Source organism: Lissotriton helveticus, chromosome 4_2, assembly GCF_964261635.1.
Source record: "Lissotriton helveticus chromosome 4_2, aLisHel1.1, whole genome shotgun sequence".
In the NCBI taxonomy this organism is placed as follows: Eukaryota; Metazoa; Chordata; class Amphibia; order Caudata; family Salamandridae; genus Lissotriton; species Lissotriton helveticus.
Genome location: NC_136064.1, coordinates 2,194,593 through 2,221,340, shown reverse-complemented (window position 1 = coordinate 2,221,340; position 26,748 = coordinate 2,194,593). Strand labels below are relative to the sequence as shown.

The 26,748-nt window shown below is 48.2% G+C and overlaps 1 protein-coding gene across 1 annotated transcript in view; it reads left to right on the top strand.

Annotated features, from left to right (window-relative positions):
- Positions 1 to 26,748, top strand: part of LOC144752171 (cysteine-rich hydrophobic domain-containing protein 1-like) — a 282,315-nt gene that overhangs the window by 136,430 nt on the left and 119,137 nt on the right. The window contains exon 4 of the mRNA XM_078640100.1: positions 12,829 to 12,885. Within this exon, the coding sequence (XP_078496226.1) occupies positions 12,829 to 12,885 (57 nt within the window). The remainder of the gene's footprint in view (positions 1 to 12,828; positions 12,886 to 26,748) is intronic.

The window sequence follows — 26,748 nt, the reverse complement described above, 5'->3', positions numbered from 1 at the left end:
GTAGTACTGGTGGCTGTAGTACTGGTAGTACTGGTGGTGGTGGTGGTACTGGTAGTGGTAGTACTGGTGGTGGTGGTACTGGTGGTGGTAGTACTGGTGGTGGTGGTACTGGTAGTGATAGTACTGGTGGTGGTGGTACTGGTAGTACTGGTGGTGGTGGTAGTGGTGGTGGTGGTAGTACTGGTGGCTAAAGTAGTGGTAGTACTGGTAGCTGTAGTAGTGGTAGTACTGGTGGTGGTGGTACTGGTAGTACTGATGGTGGTAGTACTGGTGGTGGTAGTGGTACTGGTAGTACTGGTAGTGGTAGTACTGGTAGTGGTAGTACTGGTGGTGGTGGTACTGGTAGTACTGGTGGTGGTGGTAGTACTGTTGGTGGTGGTATTGGTAGTACTGGTGGCTGTAGTAGTGGTAGTACTGGTGGCTGTAGTAGTGGTAGTACTGGTGGTGGTAGTACTGGTAGTACTGATGGTGGTACTACTGGTAGTACTGGTGGTGGTACTGGTAGTGGTAGTACTGGTGGTGGTGGTACAGGTAGTGGTAGTACTGGTAGTACTGATGGTGGTAGTACTGGTAGTACTGGTGGTGGTGGTACTGGTGGTGGTAGTACTGGTGGTGGTAGTTGTACTGATGGTGGTAGTACTGGTAGTACTGGTGGTGGTGGTACTGGTGGTGGTAGTACTGGTGGTGGTAGTGGTACTGGTAGTGGTAGTGGTAGTACTGGTGGTCGTGGTACTGGTAGTACTGGTGGTGGTGGTAGTGGCAGTACTGGTGGCTGTAGTACTGGTAGTACTGGTGGTGGTGGTGGTACTGTTAGTGGTAGTACTGTTGGTGGTGGTACTGGTAGTGGTAGTACTGGTGGTGGTAGTACTGGTAGTACTGATGGTGGTAGTACTGGTAGTACTGCTGGTGGTGGTACTGGTGGTGGTAGTACTGGTGGTGGTAGTGGTACTGGTAGTGGTATTACTGGTAGTGGTAGTACTGGTGGTCGTGGTACTGGTAGTACTGGTGGTGGTGGTAGAGGTAGTACTGGTGGCTGTAGTACTGGTAGTACTGGTGGTGGTGGTAGAGGTAGTACTGGTGGCTGTAGTACTGGTAGTACTGGTGGTGGTGGTGGTACTGCGGCGCACACAGAAGCCTGCCAGGTCCCTGGGCATCACTAATGACCCCGCCGGCCCCTACTTGCAACGTAATATCTCAAAACACTGGCAGGGAATGAAGACTGGCAAGTACAAAGCTGTGCTGTTGCGAGGGAAAACGTGAAAGAGCAAAATTTGCCAATTTTTCCCTGTAACACACCGTAGGCAAAAGTACCATGCTGACGAGCCTAGGCTACGTAAACCATTCGTAATGAGCACCGCGTGATTAGCCCGGGGTTCTAGGAGCACTTAGTAATGTCACCCAATGCCTAAACCTCCAGGCGCGGGGGAAAAGTGAATTTTCTTAAAATTACCCCTGCGTACTTATATATCATCATCACGCTTCCGACGGATAGTGATTCACGCTTCCCAAGCGTGTAAGGAAAATGAGAATGGCCCCTAACCGGCTACGTACTTAGTGCGCTTCACAAAACAGGCCTGAAAACTAATTGTGCACCAACGCCTATGGTAAAAGTCCGCGCCATATAGGAAGGGTCTAAATACATAAATTAAATATAAATAAAGCGATCGCACCAAAAGACAGGAAAAGCGGAAGCCCGTCTGCCGGTAGAAGGATGGACCACTGACCCGACAAAATGGCCAGAGCGGAAAGGGGGTGGGGGAGGACGAAAATGGCCGACGAGCTTTCGCGCCATTTCCCCCCCATCGCCAAAGATTAGTAGCCAACCTCCCGACTATGTCCACCCCGTTGAACCACCTGCTCGCCCCCCGCAGGCGCAAAGTTACCGCACAGAGGTAAGCCGGACAGCAGAGGCGATGAACCTGAAATAGCATTCTATAGTGTTGGTTCCTGGTGCGTGCCACTTACGGGGGGCCCTAGTGATCCACACTATGCGCCAGCTCCCCACACGCAAACTCGGCCCGCAGAAAACACCGCGTGGAGACGGTACCGATGAGAAAAGGATGCCGTCCCGTCTAAAGTTCAAATAAATAAAACGAAAGAGACACCTTACTTCTGTCAAAACTGAACTCTTTCCTAAAAGAATCCTTGCGAATAGGTTTACAGTTTGCAATGAAGACCGGAAATAAGTAACAGGGTCAACAACCGTCCAAAACGACACCCCTGCAACAGCTTAACAGGATCCATTCACAAATAAACGTCCCGTCCAGAGAACTACCTTCAGGCGGGCATACCGTTGGAGGTGAATCACGAAACGTTGTGTCCTGTGAAAGTCTCGGGGGAAATCCTAGCCACCCCTCTTAGACATCACAAATACAGCAATGCTTGGACTGCTCCTTCCCCACGAGTGTTAGAAGGGGGGGGTGGGGGACTAACAGTCGACTCCCCTCCCTTGCGGCTCCCTCAGGCTATGGCGAGAATATCCGCGTGAGTAAAGCCTACGCTCAAAGTTATCGAACACTTCTGATTCACTCCTGATGCAACTTCTTCGCACCCCTCGCTAACGCAAGGAAAAGTTATTAACTCGGTATAACTACTTAATCTGAAAATAATGGCACACTAGAAACTTCTGCTCAGGAAATCATCCAAGCACAGTCTGCACCTTCACAAAGAAACTACTCACCAAACTCGCTAGATCGGGCAAACTCAAAGCTCCGCTCGCCGCCGCAGCCCTAAAGCGCTGCACCTCTGCCCGCGGAGCGCGGTCAACTAATGCCTCCTAACTTACACGGGCATTGCGGGCTTAACACTAGAAGTGTCCCTGCCGACGGTCTGAAACTGGCTTGCATGGGACAAGCTCTAAAGCACAAGCCAACTACAATCGTATCCGAAACCGGAATCCAGGGCAGCAGACCCGGGATCGCCCCTTTCCGAGCTGTGCCAAAATTGCCACTGTTCAATGATGAGCGGAAAACAGCCTCCCCTCGTGCAAAGGCTCTCCAATACAAGGAAGCTGCGCGCTGAGAGCTGCAGAATTGTGAACGCGCCCGGCCATCTGGATTCACTAACGGAGGCACCCTGACAGCTCCTAATTATAATTTATGTACTTCTTTGCGCGAGCACGAACGAAATATGCCCAAAATGGCGGAACAAAACTACATTTACCCTATCACTTCAAGCCTATTAAAACGAAAACACAAGGAAGACGAATCACTGGCCAGATGACAGAAAACGCTAAGGAATGTGTGGAATTCCTCTCGCCAAGGCCCTAAGGATACTTCTTCTTTTTTTTCTTATAACATTAGGATCTCGAAACTCCTCCCCCACTTACAGTGGGGAGGAGTCCGAGCCCTAAAAACAATTGGCCGAATTGAGTGCCCTCCCCAAAAATCCTCCCAACCATGGGGCATTAACGCCTGGGGGGTCTAAACCTAGTATTAACAAATCAGTAGGCTCATTAGTTAAGAAAATACCTGCCCCAGTGGCAAATGTAAATGCGAAGCCAAAGACTCCGTCGGCCCCTGCTAATAAAACGACAGATAAATCGGCAATCCCCATTGTGCTTACCAGGCAGAAAGATAATATACCCAAGGCCTCCACATTACTCCCCAAAAGGGACTGGAATAGGGGAGTAATAAAGGGCAGACTCGCAGTTAACTTGCCTCCAGAAGCAAGTCCCCTTGTGGTGGTCATAACTGGGGTGCCAGAGGTGGCTGATCATATAGACGAACCTAGTTGGTCTTTAATGAATAAAGTCCAACATTGGCTCAACCTTAATCGACCGCTACCTCCTCATTGGACAAGCAGGATACTAATGGTGCGTAGAGCGCCCTGGGTGAGACAAGAGAGGAAAAGAACCCAGGGCGATTGTGTTATAATCAATTTTGAGGACCCACGTACAGCAGATTATATATACTCATGGAGAATTCAAGGGTCAAGTCAAGTCATAGGATTTATATAGCGCACTACATACCCAGAGGGTTTCAAGGCGCTTAGGAAGGGGAGGAGGATTATTTGTCAAATATCCACGTTTTAAGCTGCTTTCTGAACGCTAGGTGATTCTGGGTGAGGCGAAGGTAAGCGGGGAGTGAGTTCCATGTTTTGGCAGCCAGGTAAGAGAAGGATCTGCCTCCCATGGTGGTCTTGTTGATGCGAGGTACAGTGGCGAAGGCTTGGTTGGAGGAGCGAAGTTGGCGGGAGGGGGAGTAGAAGGACAGTCGAGAGTTGAGGCAATCTGGTCCGATGTCGTAGAGTGATTTGTGTGCGTGGGTGAGCAGTCGGAAAGTAATCCTCTTATTGACAGGTAGCCAGTGGAGATCTTTAAGGTGACCAGAGATGTGTTCGTTGCGTGGGATGTCTAATATGAGCCTGGCTGAGGCGTTTTGGATTCGTTGTAGTTTCTTCTGGAGTTTAGCGGTGGTACCTGCGTAGAGGGTGTTTCCGTAGTCCAGTCGGCTCGTGACCAGAGCGTGGGTGACTATTTTCCTTGTTTCGGTGGGGATCCAGCGAAATGTTTTTCTGAGCATGCGAAGAATGTTAAAGCAGGAAGAGGATACGGCGTTGACTTGTCTGTTCATTGATAGTGAGGAATCCAGGATGACACCAAGGTTCCGTGCGTGGTCTGTCGGGATGGGTGCATTTCCGAGGGCTTCCGGCCACCAGGAGTTGTCCCAAGCAGAGGGGGATTTACCTAAGATGAGGACTTCTGTTTTGTCTGAATTCAGTTTCAGTCGGCTTTGTTTCATCCATTCGGCGACTTCTTTCATTCCTTCGTGAAGGTTAGTTTTGGCGGTGCTGGGGTCCTTGGTGAGAGATAGGATCAGTTGAGTGTCATCCGCGTAAGAGATGATGTTGAGGTTGTGTTGGCGGGCGATGGCCGCGAGGGGGCTCATGTATACGTTGAAGAGGGTGGGACTGAGTGAGGATCCTTGCGGTACGCCGCAGATGATTTCAGAGGCCTCGGACTTGAATGGTGGGAGGCGGACTCTCTGGGTTCTTCCGGTGAGGAACGAGGTTATCCATTCCAGTGCCTTTCCTTGGATTCCGATGTTTCTGAGGCGTTGTAAAAGGGTGCTGTGGCAGACTGTGTCGAAGGCTGCAGAGAGGTCGAGGAGGATGAGGGCGACTGTGTCTCCATTGTCCAATAGAGTTCGAATGTCGTCTGTTGCTGCGATGAGGGCGGTCTCAGTACTGTGTTTGGCTCGGAAGCCAGATTGTGAAGGGTCGAGTGAATTGTTGGCTTCGAGGAAGGCGGCGAGCTGGTTGTTGACAGCTTTTTCGATGACTTTGGCCAGGAATGGAAGAAGCGAGATGGGGCGGTAGTTTTTGAGTTCGGTGGGGTCTGCTGTTGGTTTTTTCAGAAGGGCGGTGAGTTCAGCGTGAATGGTGTAAAGGGTGTAATGAATGTATTGAAACTAAACGACTCTCCTTCTTCTATCCCCCTGGGAGTCGTGCTGGGCCAGATTATGATGGGAATTGGAGCAAAATAGGCTACCGGGATTGGGGAGGAGTTTGGGGAGAATGGGGAGGGAATCCCAGCAGAGATGGAGTATTCATGGAAACCTATAGAGGGATTCCGACCACTAACAGGTATAGTTGCTTGGAGATGATTGACTGACTGACAGCACCGACTGAGTTCCCCAAGAGAGATCGGGAGGGGTCCAGGAAAATTAACGGAAGAGTTAATCAGATGGTCGACAGTTACGCAAAGCCCACTCCTGAGGATAGTGAAGCAGATGTAGCTGCAGCGCTTATCATACAGCGCCCACCAGCTATAGGGATAAATAGCATGGAGATTGCAGCAATCGAAAGCCCTGGGGGTGGTGTAGATAGCGTGTCAGTTAAATATAGGCCCTTAAAAGAGGCGGCCATAAATGGGAAAACTGGAAAATCATGTCTAAATAAGTCGACTAATAATGACCTTAGGATCCTTATCTGGAACGTTGCAGGGTTGGAACCGAGATTATCGGATCCAGACTGGTTAAAGATATTATCTGATAGATAAAGACATAATAATGTTCCAGGAGACATGGGCTATTACCGATCTCCATATAGAGGGCTTTTACTGTAACAGCGTAATTGCAACCAAGCCTGATTTTGGTCGGCCCGCGGGCGGGTTACTAATTGGTATCAGGATAACTGCAGGTGGCAGTATAAAGACAATACTGACCAATAGCCCGAATATTCAGATCATTGAATATAAAAGAAAGGTCCCTTTTTATGTGATTAATTTTTATAACCATGATTTCTGTTCAATCCCAAATAAAAATGTTATAGAACTTTTTACATTTCTATCTGACGTGACCGATTCACTAGATAAAAGCATGGGTAATAGGATTATCCTAGCCGGGGATTTTAATGCAAAGATTCCAAATTCTGGATTAAATGTGGCAAACATCCAAACTGATCAAGCAGTAAAAAGGGGCATAGAATTGGACTGCTTAATCCATGAGCATATTTTAACCAATGCCATGAATGTAAGCCCTACCCCTACAATTAATTGCGTACTGACATTTAGAGGTAGAGACTACTCTACCACCATTGATTATATCTTTATGTCATCTGAGTCAATTGATTGTCTTACAATGGCTAAAGTTCTAGAAACCGCCTTTGGGGATAATAATGCACTAGTGGCGAATATTAGTTTGGGTCCCTCCCCAGTGTTCGCTCGCACACTAGGTGCCAGAGAGATCACCCCCGCCACAAACAACTTGAGGTTGAAATGGAGGGGGGTCGATAGTGGAAGCATAGTCGAGCTTGTCATAAACGAGCATCAACATCTGATCGACTCATGCACACTCTCAGATGGGAATAACCTAAGGATAATAACAGACTTTTCTAATCTGTGCTCTGTTATAAAGTCACTCTTAATCGTCCCCAACAAAAGAATAGATAGGGATCCCAGGTGGTTCGATAGTAATTGCTCAGCTGCTAACAGGACTCTATGTAAAGCACTGAGTGCAAAACCCAGATGTCAAATGGAGGTTAGGGTGGCAAGAAAGAAGTACAAATCCACAATAGGGGAACGTAAGGCAGCGATTTTGATAGAGCGTTGGGAGGAGCTATCTGAATCTGCAGCAGGGAAGAATGGAACGACCTTCTGGTCTGCAGTGAAAACTATGCGCAATATGGGAAACCAATTATCTGCAATTAGTTGTACTATCCCGAGTAATCAGTGGGAAGATAATTTCTCCAAAATATATGCCACACCCCCAAATGTTAATGTCAATGACAACTATACACCTGGTCAACTGTGCTCCTTACAGATTAGTTTAGGCGAGGTGATTGTGGCAATCCCACAGAGCCTTGGCAATAAGGCCCCTGGGCCAGACGGCCTTCCAATAGACATTATCAAATGGAAACCTGAACTCTGGGCACCCATATTAACAAATGTTTTTAACAGCCTACCTCTAGTGCCAGTGCCAGATACATGGTCAACAAGTATAACAGTGCCAATTTACAAGAAGGGGGAGAGAACAGATCCAGCAAACTATAGACCTATTTCACTCCTAGATAACACCCTGAAAATTCTGGGACGAGTTATATATAACAGAGTAAACGACTGGGCAGAGGAAATGGGCGTTTTAGATCCTTGTCAAATGAGGAGAGGAGTTGGCCTAACGGCTAAGGCGCTCGACCTCGGACCTGGGGATCTGGGTTCGAGCCTCGGTAACAACGCCAAAAACCTCCTGTGATTCTGGGCAAATCACTTAATCTCCCCGTGCCTAAAATGAAAGTGTAATTAAAGAAAACAAGGGTACCCCATTAGTAAAACCTGGGGTGAAAGTATTAGCAAAAATTACAATGGTTTTTAGTGGCCTCGACGAGGTCCTAAGGAAGATACTTTGGTTATGAAATTAATTCATAAAATTAATTAATTCAGGGAGAGAGTCTTGGCAGAATACCATATAGGTCAATTTTATTACAATATTGTTCAAAAAATAATAACGATAATTACTTCCTTAACAGGTGCTCACATATGTGACAAAAAAGTGCTCAAAGTGACTTTATGAATATATTAAAAAACATTTATATACATTTATATACAAAGATGTCACCGCAAGGTTATTCCCACAAGAATTATATACAATGAAAAATAGGGGAGTTTTCCTTGAGTTTGTCAACGGCGTTTCGATCTAGGGTATTTTAGATCATCATCAGGACGTGAGCTTCCACGTAGTCTGTGCACTAAACGTCGGTAAATGGGGAGACTAATACTGTTTATTTGTAGATTCTCCGTTTCCAGAAGGTCATCTATTCAGTCTTTTTGTGGCCGTGTTATTTCCTTGAGCCAAGCTTTGTTTCCATCGAGGGGAACGTTACGCAATGCAAATTTCAGTCGCTCGTATGGCGGCGTCAGAGCGGGAGTTAATCACCGCTGAGTCCTTTGCCAAACAGTAACGCAGCTATCTCAAGATTCCGGCGTTCATAACCAAAGTATCTTCCTTAGGACCTCGTCGAGGCCACTAAAAACCATTGTAATTTTTGCTAAAATGAAAGTGTGTCCTCATGTAACGTAACTGGTGCTATGTAAAGCGCTCTGATACCTGATTCGGTTCGGGTCTAGTTCGCGCTATATAAAACTCTGCAAAAAAAAAAAGAAAATGGGCTTTAGAAGTGGGGTTGGGACGACAGAGCAGTGCTTGAATTTAAATTTAGTAATTGGCAAATATAACATCGCTAGGTCGTCACCAATTTATTTAGCCTTTATGGACTTATCGTCCGCATTTGACCTAGTAAATAGGTCCAAATTGATTGATTGATTGATTGAATAGAGATTTGTAATGCGCAACTTTCCCCGGAGGTATCAAGGCGCAATTGATGGTAAATAGCCAAGTACATGTAAAGAGATATAAAATATAGAGGCCTAGGAGTAGGCTTCAGTAAAAAGCAGAGTTTTAAGGCCCTTTCGGAAGAGGACCCTGAGTTCCAAGGGGAGCTCATTCCAGAGTCTGGGAGCGAGAGAGGCGAAAGCCTTGCCTCCCCATCTCGCCTTGGCGACTCGGGGGACAGTCAGCAAACTCTGACTGGCAGGGTGCAAGGCCCTACCGGGGACATAGGTTGACACTAGGGACCTAATGCCCTCAGCACCAGCACCATGGAGAGCCAGGTGAGTGATGGTCAAAATTTTAAATTTTATCCTAGCATATACAGGGAGCCAGTGAAGATTCTTCCTGATCAAGGTACCTGAAGAGCGTCTGGGGGCATTAACGACAAACCTCGCTACAGCGTTCTGGACGACTTGCAAGCGATGGAGTAATTTATTGCTCATGCCGAGATATAAGGTATTGCAGTAGTCCAGTCGCGAGGATAGGAGGGCAACCGCAACCAGTTTCCGGGCGTCAGGAGAGAGGTAATGGGTAAGTTTTCTTAACACCCTTAGAACCCCGCAGCAGGTTGAGACCATTTTATTTACTTGCTTATCGAAAGCAAGTGAGGTATCAAATATGATTCCCAGGTTGCGGGCGACGGAAGAAGTCTGGGGACAAGTTCCCAGTGTCTGTGGCCACCAATCGGCTGACCAAACCTCCTTATTTCCACCAAAAACCAGAATCTCCGTCTTTTCCCCATTTAATTTGAGGAAGTTCGAGGCCATCCAGCCTGCCACTGCTTCCATACAATTTCTAAAATTTAGGGCCGTGGTCTCAACGGATTGCGACAGAGAGACCATGATCTGGGTGTCATCGGCGTACGAGAGCTCTTCCAATCCAAAAGTTCTAACGAGCCTAGCAAGTGGGGCCACATAAACGTTGAAGAGCGTAGGACTCAAAGAAGAGCCCTGCGGGACCCCACACTGCACAAGCCTGGCGTTGGAAAGGAAGTCACCCAATTTGACCCGAACCGAATTGTGGTCTACTCTCCTGGACTATGGCTTAGATGAGCCCCTTGTACATTTTCTGGCCTATCTGCATACCGACACAAAAGCCCAAGTAAGGATCGGGATGGCGGGGGAAATCTCCGGGGCCATTAAGGTGGAAAGAGGAGTTAGGCAGGGGTGCGTTTTAGCACCCCTACTGTTTATTTTTTACATTAATGGGCTAAATAACTCCCTAAAACTGGCAAATACGGATGTCCCGAAAATAAGGGGGGGACCGTTACCGACACTGCTATATGTAGATGATGCTGTCCTTATGGGCCTTACACCAAATGCCTTACGAACCCTGGTTAAAAGTTTTGCACAGTATATGGATAATTTAGACCTCAAAGTAAATTTAAAAAAATCTTTTATCATGTCTTGTGGGCCAGGGAAAAGACAGCTTAGCGTCATCTCGGTGGGAACTGACAAACTTTATTCTACAAATACTTTTCCCTATTTAGGAATAGTTTTTGCTGCGAACGGCTCGTGGAGTGGACACTTAGTCCACGCCTCGAGCACGTTCTCAAAAGCTATTAATTCGATTCTTAGTCTCCCACGGCCCAAGAAAATAGATGCTATCAGAACAATTAAAAAAAAAATTAAATTCCAGTGTGCTCCGGTAGCAACATACGGGGCTAAGATATGGGGTCTGGGTAAAATACCCAGCATTCAAACTGAGGAAAATCGTTTTTGCAGGAAAATTCTTGGAGTCCCCATCTCTACCTCAGAGTATATTTGTCATTGTGAACTAAATTTGCACCACATATCGGATTTTATAGCAACAAGACCAGCCTTGTTCTGGCTGGCTATCTGAAGGAATAAATCGGCCTCTCTCACCCATGAAATCATAAGGGATTATCTTAACTGTGAGAAAGGGATGAAAATCCCTTGGCTCTCTGGAGTTTTTAATAAATTGAGTAGTGTGGGTAAAGGTCACCTTTTTTCCGATCCCACCAAGATTGAGCCGATAGACAAAAATGAGACAAAGTTTGCACTGTACGCATTTTATAGTAAAGAGAGATTGGAAGGGGAGTTAACAAAATCAACCGTCCAGGCCTATATGAACAAAGACTTGTATATACAACCAATTCCATTGTATCTTACGTTACCGATGACGAATTTGGAAAGATCACTGTTGTTTCGTCCAAGGGCAGGTACTGTTAGATTTTTATTATGTTTTCCATTAGGTTATTTTTGTATAAAATCTGAAGATAAGTTCTGCCCATGTGATGGAGTGAGTTTACAAAATGATCTACATTTTTTCTTTATCTGCAAATTTTATTTAAAATATATCAAATGGTTTTTAGTTCCATATTTTCAGGAACAAAGACCACTTTCCCTGGAGCAGTCCTATTTGATGCTGCTTACCCTGCATACTGATGAATTGATATTCCGCACCAGTACTTTCTTGAGAGTTATTACTTATGTACGTAAAACAATGGAAAACCCTTGAGATAATTCTCGTACTGTAGCTGCTAAACAATATGTAATTTTGTAATGATTGTTGCTTTTTAATGTATTTCGTATCATAACTTTTTTATTGGGATTGTATATATGTAATTGCTTTTATGGATTTGAAAAAATTCGAATAAAGATTTGTAATCGAATCGACCTACATCTCACTCGTCAACATGAAAGTTCAGCATCAAGAATAGTGTCCTTTTTTATCAAGAATGTGTTTATCTATTTTTTAAAGATCAGCTGAAGTCCTTGACTTAGACATGTCACTAGGGATTATAGAAAATGCTAGTTTGCCCCGCATCAGCAACCAAACTGGAGGATATTGTGTGGATGGTTTGGAAGAATCCCAGATCAACTAGAATAAAGACCAAAATTTCCATTGCACTTTTGACACAACCATGATGATATAGCAGGTTTAGCCTAGGACCGAGTTGGCCTTGCCCTTCCTATTTGCATGGGAAAGAGAGTCACACTCCAAAGAGTGGGATGGTTGCTGGGGTTCGATAGAGGGAAGTGAGGAGAGAGGCCTCTAATCCGGCACTTACTTGTATAATGTTCCTCAATAGGTACACATACTTGGCATTACTATACTAATGCTTAAGACTGGTTTACATATTTTGTATTCCCATGTACTTCAATGAATTGTTACATTTAATGAATGAGTAAAGCAAATGTTGATAAAAAATTGTTCAAAATAAAGTTTTAAAAAAAAGGAATATGCCAAATGTTCATGATTCATCTCTTGTAGAGGCTAGCCGTGCAGTTATATGAAACAATCTGTCCTTCAATTAGGTCTACTACTTGATATCTCCATAAGCTTCCTTCTAAATCTCCAAAGGAGATTCTTCAGTATGGTTACTCTGTAACATGACAGAAGTAAATAAAATCTATTACGCTGCTGTATATTAATCTGTAAGACAACATGCACATGCCCTCTTAAAACATACTACCTTTCATTTGTGAAGAAGTTTGACATTTTCATGTATAAGTTTAGTGCGCTGAAAGTAATCTCTCATCTTCACCCATTATTAATGTTTGAGCTTCCCAAATATACTTTAAAGCATTCAAGCCTGTGATAGGGCCAGCTAAGAAATAACTGAACAAATTAATTCTGTCAATTTCTATAGAGAATGTTTAAACAATCATTGAAGCATTAGAGTTGATTGGGTTACGAGCTCAGTGAGTCTAGCTTAGACAAGTCTACTGTAAAAAGTCTTCTCTCTTTTTTCCTTTCATCCTCACAAAAACCCATTTTGTGTGTAGTTATAATAATAAAAATAATAACTTGCTTTCTATATAGAGCTTCATGTATGCCTTGGCTAATCAGGCTGTGATTTGCACCTTTGACCTACCACTTACTTCATATGCCAGCATCAATTCTTTAACTCACTGAGCTCTGATACTGACTTTCTGAACTGTCTGTCTACAAGTGTATCTATATATCCATCTGTTACATGAGTAACTTATAACAGGTGCTTTAAATAAACCTTGAATCTTTTTTTTCTTTTTTCCAGACTAGAAAATCAATTCAAAAGTTATTAGAATGGGAAAATCACAGATTGTACCACAAGGTAAGTTTGTGTTAACCCCTTCGACGCTGATGACGAGCTGGGCTCGTCATGAGGTAGCCTCCTCGCACGCTCATGACGAGCCCAGCTCGTCACGTAACATGCGTTTTTAAAAAACTCAGCGTACGGGCGGAATTCCGCCCGCACGCATGCGGTTAAAGAGAAGGTGCGGGGATGGAACAATTTAAGAGACATATCACACTTGATCACTATTCATATATGTTCAAAGTTCGATGCAATGAATAGTTGAACCATTGTAATTGGTATTCGTGTCAAATATTGTAGTATAAAAACTGACACCTCTATTAACAGTTTAATTAGTATTACAATGGACCGGTTAATTATGGATCCTATGCCCAGCAGGTATCGCTCTACAGCACGGAGACAAACCATTGGTGTTAGTTGTGGGCAAACAGAAAACATCCACTTGCAAGGTTGTGCAGCCAGGCAGGGTGTTCTAACTTTGCACAAAATGAAGTAACACTGCCCCATTGGCCCGTTCCGAGACAAACTTCCTCATTGCCCGGACATTTGTGGTGGCATTTCAACAACTGTTCCAGTGGAGGTATAAGTGTGTTCAGCGGAGGAGAGGTAACTGTGTGAGTTATGCACAGACTTTGTAGGTTGTGGGATAGCCAAGGACTGCTCAGGTTTGGAGAGGGGTAAGATGAGGGTAGCTCAGCTCTTTGGAGGGTTGTAAAATGGGGTCAGCAGCTTGGGTTTCTCGTTCCTGGGCGGAAGACTGGCTGTAGTTGCCAAGCATTAGCCACTCTGGTGTGGGGTGGGAGGCCAACGTTCTGCAGAAACCAGAGATGCAGGAAGCACTGGAAGAAGATGGGGGACTGCTACTGACTAGCACAGCTCTGTGGTTCATTGGGAATGGTTTTGCAGCGTGAATGTTTTTTAGATCTACATGCTTTGCATTATTACAGTTGTTTCCCCCTTTTTGCGGGTTTCACTATTGATCATTTGTGCCCCTCCTTACAATACGTCTGACGCACTCCCACCCCTCTGTGTAGTCGCCATCTTCAGTTACTTTCCTCTTATATTGGGCCTGGGAGTACAACTGGAAACCCTGAAGCCATAAAAGAGCCAAAGATTATGTTTTCGCCAAAGGATCACTGGTAAAGGTTAGAAAATTAGAAGAGGACAACAGAATGGACAACTAATGTCAAGGAAATTGAGTTAACACTGAAGAAAACCAAAGTCTCAGGAGTTTTTTGACAGGAAGACATCAACCACGTGGGTTGGAGAATGAATAGCGTGGATGGAGTATACCTAGTTTCGGTTCTGCCTGAAGTGCCACCACAAGTTTGCGTAGAAATATAGCCATGGAGTTTGCAGCATTTGTCTGGCAAAAGAACATAGCTCATAAAGGTGCAACTCATTTACCGAGTTCCTACTCTAGACCCTGAAGATCAAGCAAGAAGCAGAGGTGGGTATACTGCACAATAACAGTCACAGCAGAAAACCCCTCTAATGTCCTCAGACTGTAGAGTAATGAAGACAACAGATATGAAACAAAGGTGGCACAAGAGAAGGGCTGTCAACACCAAAGAAGAAGGCCTTCATTCTGGACCCCAAGCAAAAAGCTATCTATGTCAAAAGTAAAATATGTCTTGTTCATAAGAAGAAAGCACGAGATGACTCCCTTAAAGGATTTTGAATTGCTTCAAAGCCTCAGACGGAGCTGGCCCACGAAGAGGAATAGCCTCCTGCTGATGCCCAGAGAAGAGGAGGAAGAGGAAATCCTTTATGAGGAAGGGGACCTGTAAGAAAGAAACTGTGTGCAGGTCTCTATTCAGGACCTAGAATCAAAAGAGGAGCATTGGCTGGATCTAGAAAGTGATTTCCTGAAGTTAGGATCAACACATATCCCTCTGACCTACAACCCAAGATGACATTGCAGTGTACATCACCCTGGTCAAGATTGGGAGCTGACACGAATGGAGTCCTGCTGGAGTATAGGCAGCATGAACCTTGTTTCCTCCTGGAGACCCTGCTAACATCTCCGCAACAAAACTAAATCCTACCGATGCTAAACACCATTCTAGACAAGCATTTACAATGCAACGGTCTCGCCTTAGCAAAAGTTAGAGCTATTGGCATTGTAAATGACAATTTTTTTATTTAGGTGTTGGTTTTGAAAACTGATAAATAAATGGCATTATTATTATTAAATGGCAAGTCTTATAGCACTTTCATAGAGCACTTGGTACATGACAAATGGTCATATACATCGTCTACAACCTACGTGCCTCATGTTACAAGGTAATTTGCATATCAGTCGCTGACTTCTGCGTGATGAAAATACTTTGGCCCTGTTAGTCAATTTAAACTATTCTGTTGGTAAATCTATGCCGCAGCCTCGGCTCAAAGTCATGTGCAAGAGTGTTGTGGAAGACTCCTGGCATGAGCGCGATCAAGAATTGCCTAGCATCACAAGCTGTGATTTACCCAACACAGAAATGTTTCTTTTAGTGCCAAATCAACTCAAAGGTATTGGAGCGCTGTACGTGTATTTCCACTGACAAACCGATTAATCTGTGCCGTGCTCACTGTTACCGTGCTGATCAAAGGTGCCTGGAAATGGAACATGGCATTTTGCTGAGGAAATGAATGTAAAGTTATGAGTGCTGAAATCTGGAGTGCAGGGCCGTAGATGGCATTTACCACAGTTAATTATGCAAGAATTAAATATTCAAACGAAAACACGACGAGAGGTTGCAGAAAGTAAAACAAGCAACTACTCAGGAAACAAGAACAGCGAAAGTAAATGCCGGGCAGCAAAGCGCGTGCAGCCTGGCAGACTCGGATTCCACACGCGCCTCTTGCCTGTTTATCAGCGCCGCGTGCCTCTCTGCAGACTCCCCCTGCATTCCAGAGAGGCGCGCGACGCGATCCGGTCTGCATTCGCATGCCGTGGAGACAAGACCTGGCCGCGCGCACAACGTTATCCTATGGAGAAACGCTGCGCGCGGCCAGGTCTTGTCTCACTCCGTCGGTCTCAGACTGCTGAGACGACGACTATAGTTCTCGCTTGCGAGAACGCGCTTTCAGCGCGTTCGTCGTAGGCGAGACCTAAAAAAGGGCAAGGGGTCTTTAGAGAGCCAGCCTCAGCAAAGCTGTTCTGGCCAGGGTCGAGAAGAAAAAAAGGCATTCTTCCAACGATGCCGGTTACAGAACGGACAGCATAACAGTTGATTCAATCATTGTCTCCATGGTGCACAAAAGAGCCAACATGCCCACCGGCATAATACCTTCTCCTAACGAGGAGAGCAAGAGGACGGTGGTAGGACGTGTGATTAGCCACCACACAACGGCACATTGCCAACTCCAGTGCACAATGTGAGGAGGTGGACGAGTTAATGTAGCACCTTCCAGAACAATGCAAGAAGAGGACAAAGGCAATGATCCATGGAAGCAAAGCTATCTCCAACACTTGCCTAAAATTGGCACTGGATGCAGCTGATACAGCCAGCAGACACTTGTGTGTGGGCACTCTCCTAAGAAGAGACGCATGGCTGAGGGTGTCTGGCTTCAAAAAGGGGTTTTAAGTGGCAATTGTAAACATGCCCATCTCGGTAGGAAACCTCTTCAGATTGGCAGTAGACGATACATTGCAGAGGATGAAGGAATACCGGAATTTAGGACCGGTTTTGAGCATGGACAGCATCAAGAAGTTTTCCGGCAAGGGGAGGGTCGCAGCTCGCCACCTCCACGCCAGCTTGGAACCACCAACCAGCTTTCATAGTTCCCAGTCACAATGGAAATTCTCCACTACATCAAGACAGCGCTTGCCGTGGTCGGACCATTGGGCAAGTGACGTGCCAGAGACACCTACTCCAGTGAAATGCAGGATCAGAGGATTTCTTCATAAATGGAGGGCAAACATCTCTGAAAAGTAGACACTAAATATAATACAACATGTTTATTGTGTATAACAAAAACAAAGCACTTCAAACGTCAGGTCGAAACAAGAACCAGCAGCAAGAGATGCTGCATCTACAATAAGAGATCACTGACCTACTAAGCAAACAGGCAATAGAGAAGACCCCAAAGGAAGAAATATATCAATGGGTCTACTCTGTTTATATCCTGGTGCCAAAACCAGCGAAGACACTCAGACCCATCCTAGACTTCTGTGCTTTGAACAAGTTCTTAAAGACACAAAAGTTCAAAATGGCCACACTGCAAGTGGTCATTCCATATCTGTGGAAAGAGACCCATGGCAACCAGAGACCTCAAGGACACCTACTTGTATGTGCAGATGAATACCATACACAGGAACTTCGTGAGGGTCTATGTGATGAAGATGCATTACTTGTTCATTGTGCTCCCTTTTGGACTAAAGTCTGCACCTTGGGTTCTCACTAAGTTCCTTCCTGATATTGCAGCACACTTTTGTTTTTTAAAAAAGCTTTATTTTCCATGTTTTGCATACAGGAATAGGATAATCATTACAGTGCAGAATACAGCATCGGTAATAATAAAGCACATGCATAGCAAATACAATGTAAAATGTTCACAGATATCGATGTAAGTGGACGGTGTAATACGGTCAGAAGTTGAAGATATACACCCAATTAAATCAATAAAATGATACTCAATACAAAGAGACAATAACTTCATCAGCGATCGAAACATTACAGACAACATCGCATTGATAGCGGCAGCAGTCAAAAGGTAGAGCCTCCATTCATCACCATCCCTCAGAACTGACGTCTAACAAACCCCTCGGGAACAATACCACTTGCCGTCTGTGAGCACTGGTTGAATTGATGTTTGGCAATGTAGTCCATGTACGGGCCCCAGATGTCTAATGGACGTGACGAGCTAGGGATCAGAGTGGAGTATTCTTCGCAGTTTAAATTGCAAAAAGCCAATCTCCGGAGCCGTGCCTGCAGGGAAGGAGTTCTCTTGCTACCCCACAATAAAGCAATCTACCGTTTGGCTCACAGGAAGCCCAGAGCTGCCACCTTTCTGACCTTCCGAGGGAAGTTGACCACATAACCCAGCAGTGCGATCTCAGGGGTGGGTAATAACTGCATGGATAGTATGTCTCCCAGTGTGGAGTGGACAAGGGACCAGTACTGGTGTATCTTGGGACATCTTGGGACATGTCCAGGCGAGGTGAGCAAAATCTGCAAATGGAGCCAAGCACTTCCGGCAATGATGAGGCCCTTTGTGGGCTATTCTAACTTAAAATGAAGTAGTTTGTTCCTGCTGTTCAACGAGACCTCTTTGGTAGCCCTACAGCACTGTTCCCATTGGTCGTCAGTAATGGGCCTACCCAAATCCATCTCCCAAGCTGCACGTACCTTGGCGTCAGATACAGGTCTAGACGCCCCACATTGCTTAAAGTTTCGAGACCAAATGTGCGCCAGTAGGGTTCTGTATCAGCAGTGTCAGTGGTGGGGTCGTTTAGGGGGCCGAAGAGAATGATGAGAATGTGGCCCGAAGCATGGAGTGCATATGTGTCATGACAAAGGTGTCCATAAAGGAGCGTTCTGTGAATCGGGCCTCCTCCGATACCGAGAAGACATGACCCTCAGAAAATAGGTCACCTATTGTGCGAATGTGAAATTTCTCCAGTGTACGCTGGACCAAGATTTCACCTGTAATTGGAAGCAATGAAGGATTAGCTAGGGGCATCTCTGGAGAGTAGAGCAGCTCGAGTCCCAGCAGTCTACGCAACCTGTCCCATGCCCAACATGTGGTGGAGACAGTTTGAATGTCATGGGGGTCTCGAGGGAATCCTGTCGGTAGGATAGTAGAGCGGTGCCGTGGGAGCACCAGGTCTGCCTCCGGCTTTAAATATGGGACTCGTGCATCAGGGTGAAACCAGACATGTGCGTAACAACATTGTGCTATTAGGTAATACAAGTAAAAGCCTGAGACCCCAAAGCCACCACCTCTCATATGGCAGGGTCAAGGTCTGGAAGCGAACCTGAGGTGTCTTGTCACCCCAAATAAGGCGCAATAACAGTGTACGCAGCTGTGAAAAAAAGGTCTTGGTAAGAGGGATGGGAATATTATTAAAAAGATATAGGAACCGGGGAAGGACTACCATTTTAATTATGGCAACTCTCCCAGCCATTGATAACGGCAGTCGTAGCCATTTTGTGATCTGCTATTCAAGGGGGCTAATCGCCCTGCCGTAGTTCAGCCTGACCATAGTGGTGGTATCTAGGTGGACATAAACATCGAGATATTTAACCGCGTCACTGCACCACTCAAGCGGGAACTCGCAAGGACAGGCAGTCGTGCCAGCCGTTAGCGGGAAAATAACTGACTTATGCCAGTTGATGCTGAGCCCAGAAAACTTGCCAAATCGGACAATTTCCAATATCAAGGGTTCCAGATTGAGCTGGGGCATCCTAACTTATAAGATAGTATAATCCGCATAAAGCGAAACTAAAAGAGGGCCAGTGCGGAATTGGAGGCCACGGTGCAAGTGCTTTCCCTCAAAGTGGCGTACTAGAGGGTCCATGGCCAGAATAAAAAGCAGTGGGGACTAGGGGCATCCCTGTCTCGTACCCCGAGATAGAGTAAAAGGATTGGATAAAGTGCAGTTCAGGCGTAATCTAGTGGTAGGTTCAGTGTACAGAAGCGCCACCATAGATACCCAGTCCCTGTGGGATTATTGGGTGGCTCTGTTGTGATATTATTACCGTAGAAACAAAGCATTCTGGCATACCCATACGTCGCATGACAGACAGGAAAAAAGGCCATTTGAGTGAATCGAATGCTTTTTCGGCATCCAGGAGGACGGCGGCAGCTGGCGTGGCGGGATCGATCCTGTGCAATACAGTGTATAAGGTACGCAGATTAAGTGAAGTGGACCTATGTGGTACAAAACCAGACTGTGCCGGCGAAATGATGGATTCCATTAATAAAGACAGTCATTGGATCGCGGCCAGATACCTGGTGGTGAGTACTCTAGGGCACTGTATGCCAGACAGGGGCGCTTTCCCTTGGTTGGGCCTGAGGCGGTAGCTGTTCAGGTGTGGCATGAGGCTAATCGTTCCCTTAAATGGGATGGGAAAATAACTTTGGCCACGCCATTATGGAATGCTGAACGCCTGGGTAGTTTATGGAATATTAAAGGTTTTGACAAGTGGGACCTCATTGGGATTTCCCAGGTGGGAGATATGTGGGGCAAGGACGGGATCCTTACGTTTGAGGCTCTTCAGGAACGGCATCAATTGCAGGAGAGCGAGCGGTTTTGTTACATACAGATTAGACATGCGTTGCTGGCTGGTATTCCCGGGGGAGTTACGCCCCCGGAGGCTTCCCCATTGGAAGATCGGGTGTTGGACGGTCTTCTTCTGATGAAAACGATCTCCCTGATCTATAAAAAGCTTGTTAATCACACGAACGATCCGCTCGTGGTTCTTATGGAACGCGGACGGGCTGATCCTAGATGATGAAGACTGGAGGGAGGCCGTATCTTCCCCAAGGGTGATCGCTATACAAATGAGACTCCGATTGGTGCAATTGAAGGTCCTTCATTGTTGCTATGTTACCGGCCAACTCTTGGTGCGAATGGGTTTGGCTACGAGTGGTGAGTGTTGAAGGGGATGTGGTGAGGCTGGAACGTTTATGCATATGTTATGGGACTGTACTGTCATCCGGAGGTATTGGACCACAGTTCATGACAAGATACGTGAGGTGTGGGGAGTCGGCCTTGAGTTGGAGGCACGCTGTTGTCTATTGAATGTCTGGGAACCAACTGATCTTGCGTCTCACGGAAAGGTATGGGTCACGCTGGCATGTGGTATTGCCAAGCGCAATATCAGCCCCCACATATCAGGAAATGGATGGAGGCCCTGGACTGGTGCATGTTTAGAGAGCGATCTGTGTACGTGGCCAGGGGTAGGCCCAGGAAGTGGGGAAACATTTGGGGGGCTTGGAACGGCTACAGAGGAGATATCTGTGATACCCCCGCCACACAGGAAGATCATGTTGTGTCGAAGGATCCCTGAACCCGTTGGGTATTATTTGCATTGTATTCTGTAACTTGAAAGATGTGACAATAACTACTGTATGTTCGGATGCCACCCAGTGTAACTTTATTGTTTTGTGTTTTTGGTTTTCATTTTGTGTGAGTTAATAAAAAGAATAAAAAATTTCTTTAAAAAACAGTCATAATGGGGGGTGTGGCCGACGCGGCGAACATGGCGGACACACTCTAGAGAGCTCCGTCCCGCCGGCGAAACATCCTCATCTAAATCCTACATCGCCCTAACCCACAACAACCCTGGTGGGGAGCCTGACGACTGGGGGCACAGCGGAGGCTCCGGTGACGACTTTGGCGGCTTAGCGGGGTGTGCCCAGGACTTCGGCGTCCCGTGACCGAGAGGCCTGTGCCGCCTGAGAGAAGCCGGGACCTTGAGTTTGCCCGCGCCCGGCCGGAAGTGAGCCGGCGCGGCGTGCTGCGGAGCAGAGTGTGCCGGACTTCATACCTGGTGACAGAAGGATCTGGGACCGCTTGGTGACTGGCAGACGGCCGATGCGAGGGTTCCCGGCGCTGTCCTGAGATCTGCTTGTCGTCGGAGGCCGGGTAAGCCGCCATCCCAGGCGAGCGATGTTGCGGGGGGAGGGGTTGCACGCTCGGCTGGGACTGCTCCCATTCGGCGGCCTAATCGGACCGCGGGAGCCTGGTGACCCGGGTGTAGTGGGGTGCTTTATCTTTGGGCCCCTTCCCCCCCTCCCCCTCCTGGCGGAGACCCGGGAGCTGAGGAGAGGCCTGCGGGTCCTGAGCGTGGAGGTTATTAGCGGGCCCGGTCTGGGTCGCTGCCCCTGACCACGATTCTGCAGAGACAATCAGCGGTCAGACGGAGTGTGCAGTTGGTCGGGAACTGGAGCTTCTGCCCCCCCTGCAGTGCATCAGTGACGCTGGAAGCGATACTCTGCGAACTAGTGCCTATACCTGGGGATAGTGGTCGCTGCGGTAGCGTGGTAACTGAGCCCCCCTGAGTGGCTCGATTATGCCTCTGTGGCACCTAAAGGGACGGGGGGCTACTGCCGAGGGCCCACTCCCGGTCTGGAAAACAAAAAAAACGCTACTCCAGTGCCCCTGCTGCCTGATTGCACTATATACTTGTACCAGCGACTCACCATGACGAGGGGCGGCAATAGTGGCAATACTGCGAAACAAGGCCCAATCGATAAGTTCACGGGGCCGAGTGGCGGGGCCGGGGCCGCGGGAGGCTCACAGGGACCAGGTCCGGGCAATGCGGCCCTCATGGCTGCTATAACGCAGTCCAGGGATATGCTTGATGCAAAAATTGGGGCTGTGGAGGCTGACCTTACTCCGGCAAGACCTGCGCAATGCGGTGGCCCGCATCACTGAAACCGAGACCAGACTCACGGGGGTTGAAGACGATGTGGTGATCCTTAAAAAGAAAGTGGCGGCCATGGAGGGGATTCAGAAGGGTCTTGCGCTCAGGGTCGAGGACGCCGAAGGACGGGCCCGGAGAAATAACCTCAGATTTGTGGGATTTCCGGAGGACAGCGAGAAAGGCGATGTGGCGGCGTTCCTGACCCGTTGGTTGGAGGGGTGGCTCCCCCCGGAGTCCCTGTCTCGTTGCTTCGTGGTTGAGAGGGCGCACCGAGCACTTCTCCCGAAGCCGCCTGTAGGTGCTCGCCCTAGGCCGGTGATCGCCAAGCTGCTCAACTTCCATGACCGGGATGTTATTCTGTGACAGGCTCGCGCAAAAGAACCCTTAATGTATGACAACCACAAGATCCTCATATTCCCTGACTATACCAAGCTGGTGCAGCAACAAAGACAATCCTTCACGGCGGCAAAGGCGCATCTACAAGAACTAAAAATTCAATATGCCTTGCTTTACCCAGCCCGCCTCCTGGTGGTCTTCCAGTCCCGGACACAGTTCTTCAATTCGCCGGAGGAGGTCTTTGCTTGGACGGATGAAACAGTCCGCATCAGGGTGCATACCCCCCGGTCCGTGACTCTGACTCATCTTCTACGGGCGGACCTTCGAGGACTCCCCGGAGATCACGTAGCAGGAGTAACTGGCGATCGCGCTCCCAGAAGAGCCAACCTTCCCACACTGAGGCGACAGAGGTAGCTGATGAGGCAGGCAACCCGTCGGCGTCCTGAGGCCCCGGGACACTTCACATATCCTCGGAATGGGACTCGTGAATTTCCTAATGGAGCATAGTTACTTCGGTGGCGAAGTTTCTAATTCTGACTATCAGCTTCATTGCGTGCTTCATGATCTATGTGTAAGGGGGAGATGTGGGTTGGGGGATGCCTGAAGTACCCACAGAGTTCTTGGGTTAGTTGGGTAGGGGGTAAGTAGAACTTGAGGGGGTTGTTGGGTGGGGATCCATTGGCATAGTAGGTACCTGGCCTCCCGTTGGGGGCTGGCGATACCCTATTCCGCGACAGGTACTTCAATGTTTGTGAGGTATGGGGTTGGGGGGTGGTCGGGTAGTTGTGGGTCTGAACTGGGGCGTTGGTGGGGTGGAGATGTTGTTGGGTTAGTGTGGGGGAGGGGTGGGGGGGGCTAAAAGGGGAAATGGGGATGTCTGCACTGCGTTTTTTTGGGTCCTATTGATACGAGATGTGTGTGTGTGGCCTCTAACACGCGGGATGTCTGATCTTCTATCCATGAATGGCGGTTGAGGCTTCTGAATCAGGCCTACAGAGGGCAACTATGCGTGTTATGAGTTGGAATGTGCGGGGGATGCTGGACAGGATTAAAAGAGGGGCGGTCCTGCGACAGGGGAAAAGAGATGGAGCTGACGTGTTGCTGCTGCAGGAGACCCACCTCATGGGCTCCAAGACACTTAGCCTACAGAGATATGGCTACCAGCAGGTGTTTCATGCGGGGTTTGTGAGGGGATCCCGGGGGGTGGCTATCCTGGTGCATCGCAGGCTGTCCTACACTCATGAGACTCAGTGGATTGATACACAGGGCAGATATGTATTCATTCAGGGCAAGATAGGCACTGAGCAGATAGTCTTTGGGAGTGTTAACGCCCCGCCCCCACTGCAGAATGCCCTTATAGAAAAGTTGTTTCGTGTCTGGGCTGGAGTCCCTAATGTTATGGCGGTCATAGGCGGAGACTGGAACGATGTAATGAATGCACAGATGGACAGACATAGGCTGGGGGGTGAGGTGCCACCAGACAGACCTACTAAACTGAATGGAATGGTGAGTGGTATGGGATGGGTAGACACGTGGCGGCACCAACACACCCAACACCATGAATACACATATGTCTCAGCAGTACACAAGTCCTTTTCTAGGATTGATTACTTATTTGTCCCCCACGCCTGGGTTGGAAGGGTAGATGCCACTGCGATACTGCCACGTGGCCTGCCGGACCACTCTCCGGTGGTACTTGACCTCTTTCTGGATAGGAGAAGGCAGCCGTTCCGATGGCGCCTATCCACATGGCACCTACAGCAAGAACCCTATCAGTCCCACATGAGGGAAGCTATTGCTCACTACTGGAGCGATAATGAACACCCCGATATAGATGCCATGACCCTCTGGGAGGCGCTGAAACCCACGCTTCGCGGGGTGGATGTTGCTTGGTGCGCTGCCGCCCGCAGGACACGTAGGGAAGACCTAGTTAAGGCAGCTGACCAAGTTAGGGACCAGGAACACAGATGTATCTCTGGCGGGAGTGAGGAAGAGGTACGGCAACTTCTGCTGACGCAGCAGTCTTATGCCTCCTTGCAGCTAGACGAGGCTCGACAGTTGTGGCTAGCGACCCAGAGTAGGATCTATCAGTGGGGCGACAAATCCAGCTCGATGCTATATAGACTCTGTCAGAGCACTTTTCACGCGCAGTCCCTACCATGTCTTCGAGATGAGTCCGGGAAACCTATGACGGCCTGACGGATTTAGCAGCCAGCTTTGCACGATATTATGAGGCACAATACGCCCTGAGAGCTCCTCTCGCCCGGCGACATTGATAAGTTCCTGGCCGATCTTCCGCCGAGATCGATTCCGGATGACGGGCGGGCTAGACTTGAACTTCCCTTGTCAGCGGAGGAATTGAGTACGGCCCTCGGGGAGTTGAATACAGGCAAAGACCCCGGGCCCAACGGATTCCCTGGCGAATTGTTTAAGAAGTTTCACCTCCAATTGGGTCCATACTATAGCAGAGCATTAGAGGCGGCCAGAGAGTGCGGCCGACTCCCGAGGGACTGGCGGCACGCTGAAATTGTGGTCTTTTGCAAACCAGGAAGGCCTCCAGACCAACCCGAGTCCTACAGGCCAATCTCATTATTAAATACGGAAGCAAAAATTTGGGCAAAGGCGCTAGCCAATCGCCTTCTCCCGTACATCACTGATCTCGTCCACCCAGACCAGGCCGGGTTCATGCCCCGTAGGGCAACACGACATAATATTAGGCGCGCGCAGGTGGCGGTGGAGGCGGCCCTTGCGGCGGGGATCCCTGCGGCCCTTTTACTGGCTGATATAGATAGGGGCTTTGACTTGGTAAGCTGGGTCTACCTTCGTGCGCTCTTGTCCCGTCTGAACTTGGGGCCCCACTTCTTATCCTACTTACAACTATTATACACGGATCTCACGGTGTCGGTGAGGGTGGCTGGGGAAGTGTCGGAATTCCTTTCTCATAGGTAGAGGCCCCAGACAGGGATGCCCCCTGTCACCATATCTATTCGCCTTGGCCATGGAACCACTAGCGGCGTGGGTCCGGATAGACGCACAGCTGCGCGGCATCGAGTGGAGTGCGGGACCCTCCGACAGAATTGCACTCTATGCGGATGATGTCCTATTTTTCCTTACAGACTTGAACAGATCTGGACCGCGGGTCCTTGACATTATGCGGATTTTCAGGGAGGTATCGGGCCTTCGCCTGAACCTGCGCAAATCAGTACTGTGGGTGCTGGGGGAGCGTCGGGACTTGGGGTCCTGGGCCGGGGCGTTACAGGAAGCGACGGGAGGTATTAAGTACTTGGGGATATTTCTGACGGACTTGTGCGGGGTCTCCTGGACGCGCAATGTTGTGCCCGTATGGGAGCGTATCCGCTCGGACATGGCTACGTGGTCCCGCATGCCTCTGAACGTATACGGCCGCTCGCCCATCTTCAAAATGGTGGCCCTCCCGCGTCTCATATACCAATTACAAAATCACCCGTACCCTATATCACCGCAGTGGTTCAGGCAGGTAGATTCGGCGCTTAGTAATTTCCTCTGGGCTGGGGGAGTGGCAAGAGTGGCGCTCCGCACGTGCTTTCCCTCCATGTACTGTGGCGGCCTGGCAACGTCGGACATCCTGTCCTACTATCAGGCTTCCCACCTGTTGATACTGAATGAATGGTGGTATGGGGATCGAAGCGATCCGGCCTACGCCCTGGAGCGATTCATGATGGACCCTGACACACTGCACACTTTACTGTATTCGGCTACTAAAAAGAAGAGGCTTCCGGTGGTCACACAAATAGTATTTCAGATATGGCGCGGTGCACTTCGTCGAATGGGATGGTGGAATAGGCTGACGAGGGAGACCCCATTGTGGCAGAATGGTCAGCTGCCGGGGTTGCAGTCCCTGCAGGGCTTCCGTGGCTGGGACGCGATCGGCATCTCGGCCGTTGGACACGTGGTCAAGGGCACGACCCTTAAATCGTTCCAAGAGCTACGTGAGGAGTATGACATGCCCCAGACCCAGTTTTTCAGATATGTGCAGCTCCGCCACGCCATTGCTCCTGCCCTGAGAAACCTCGACTCGTTGCCCGAGTTTAGCCCCCTGGAGGCTAAGGTATTCATGGGGGAACTTGAAAGCAAAAAGATCTCAGCTGTCTACCAAACGCTAGTCACACATTGCTCAACTTCCCTAGATACACTAAGGGCTAAG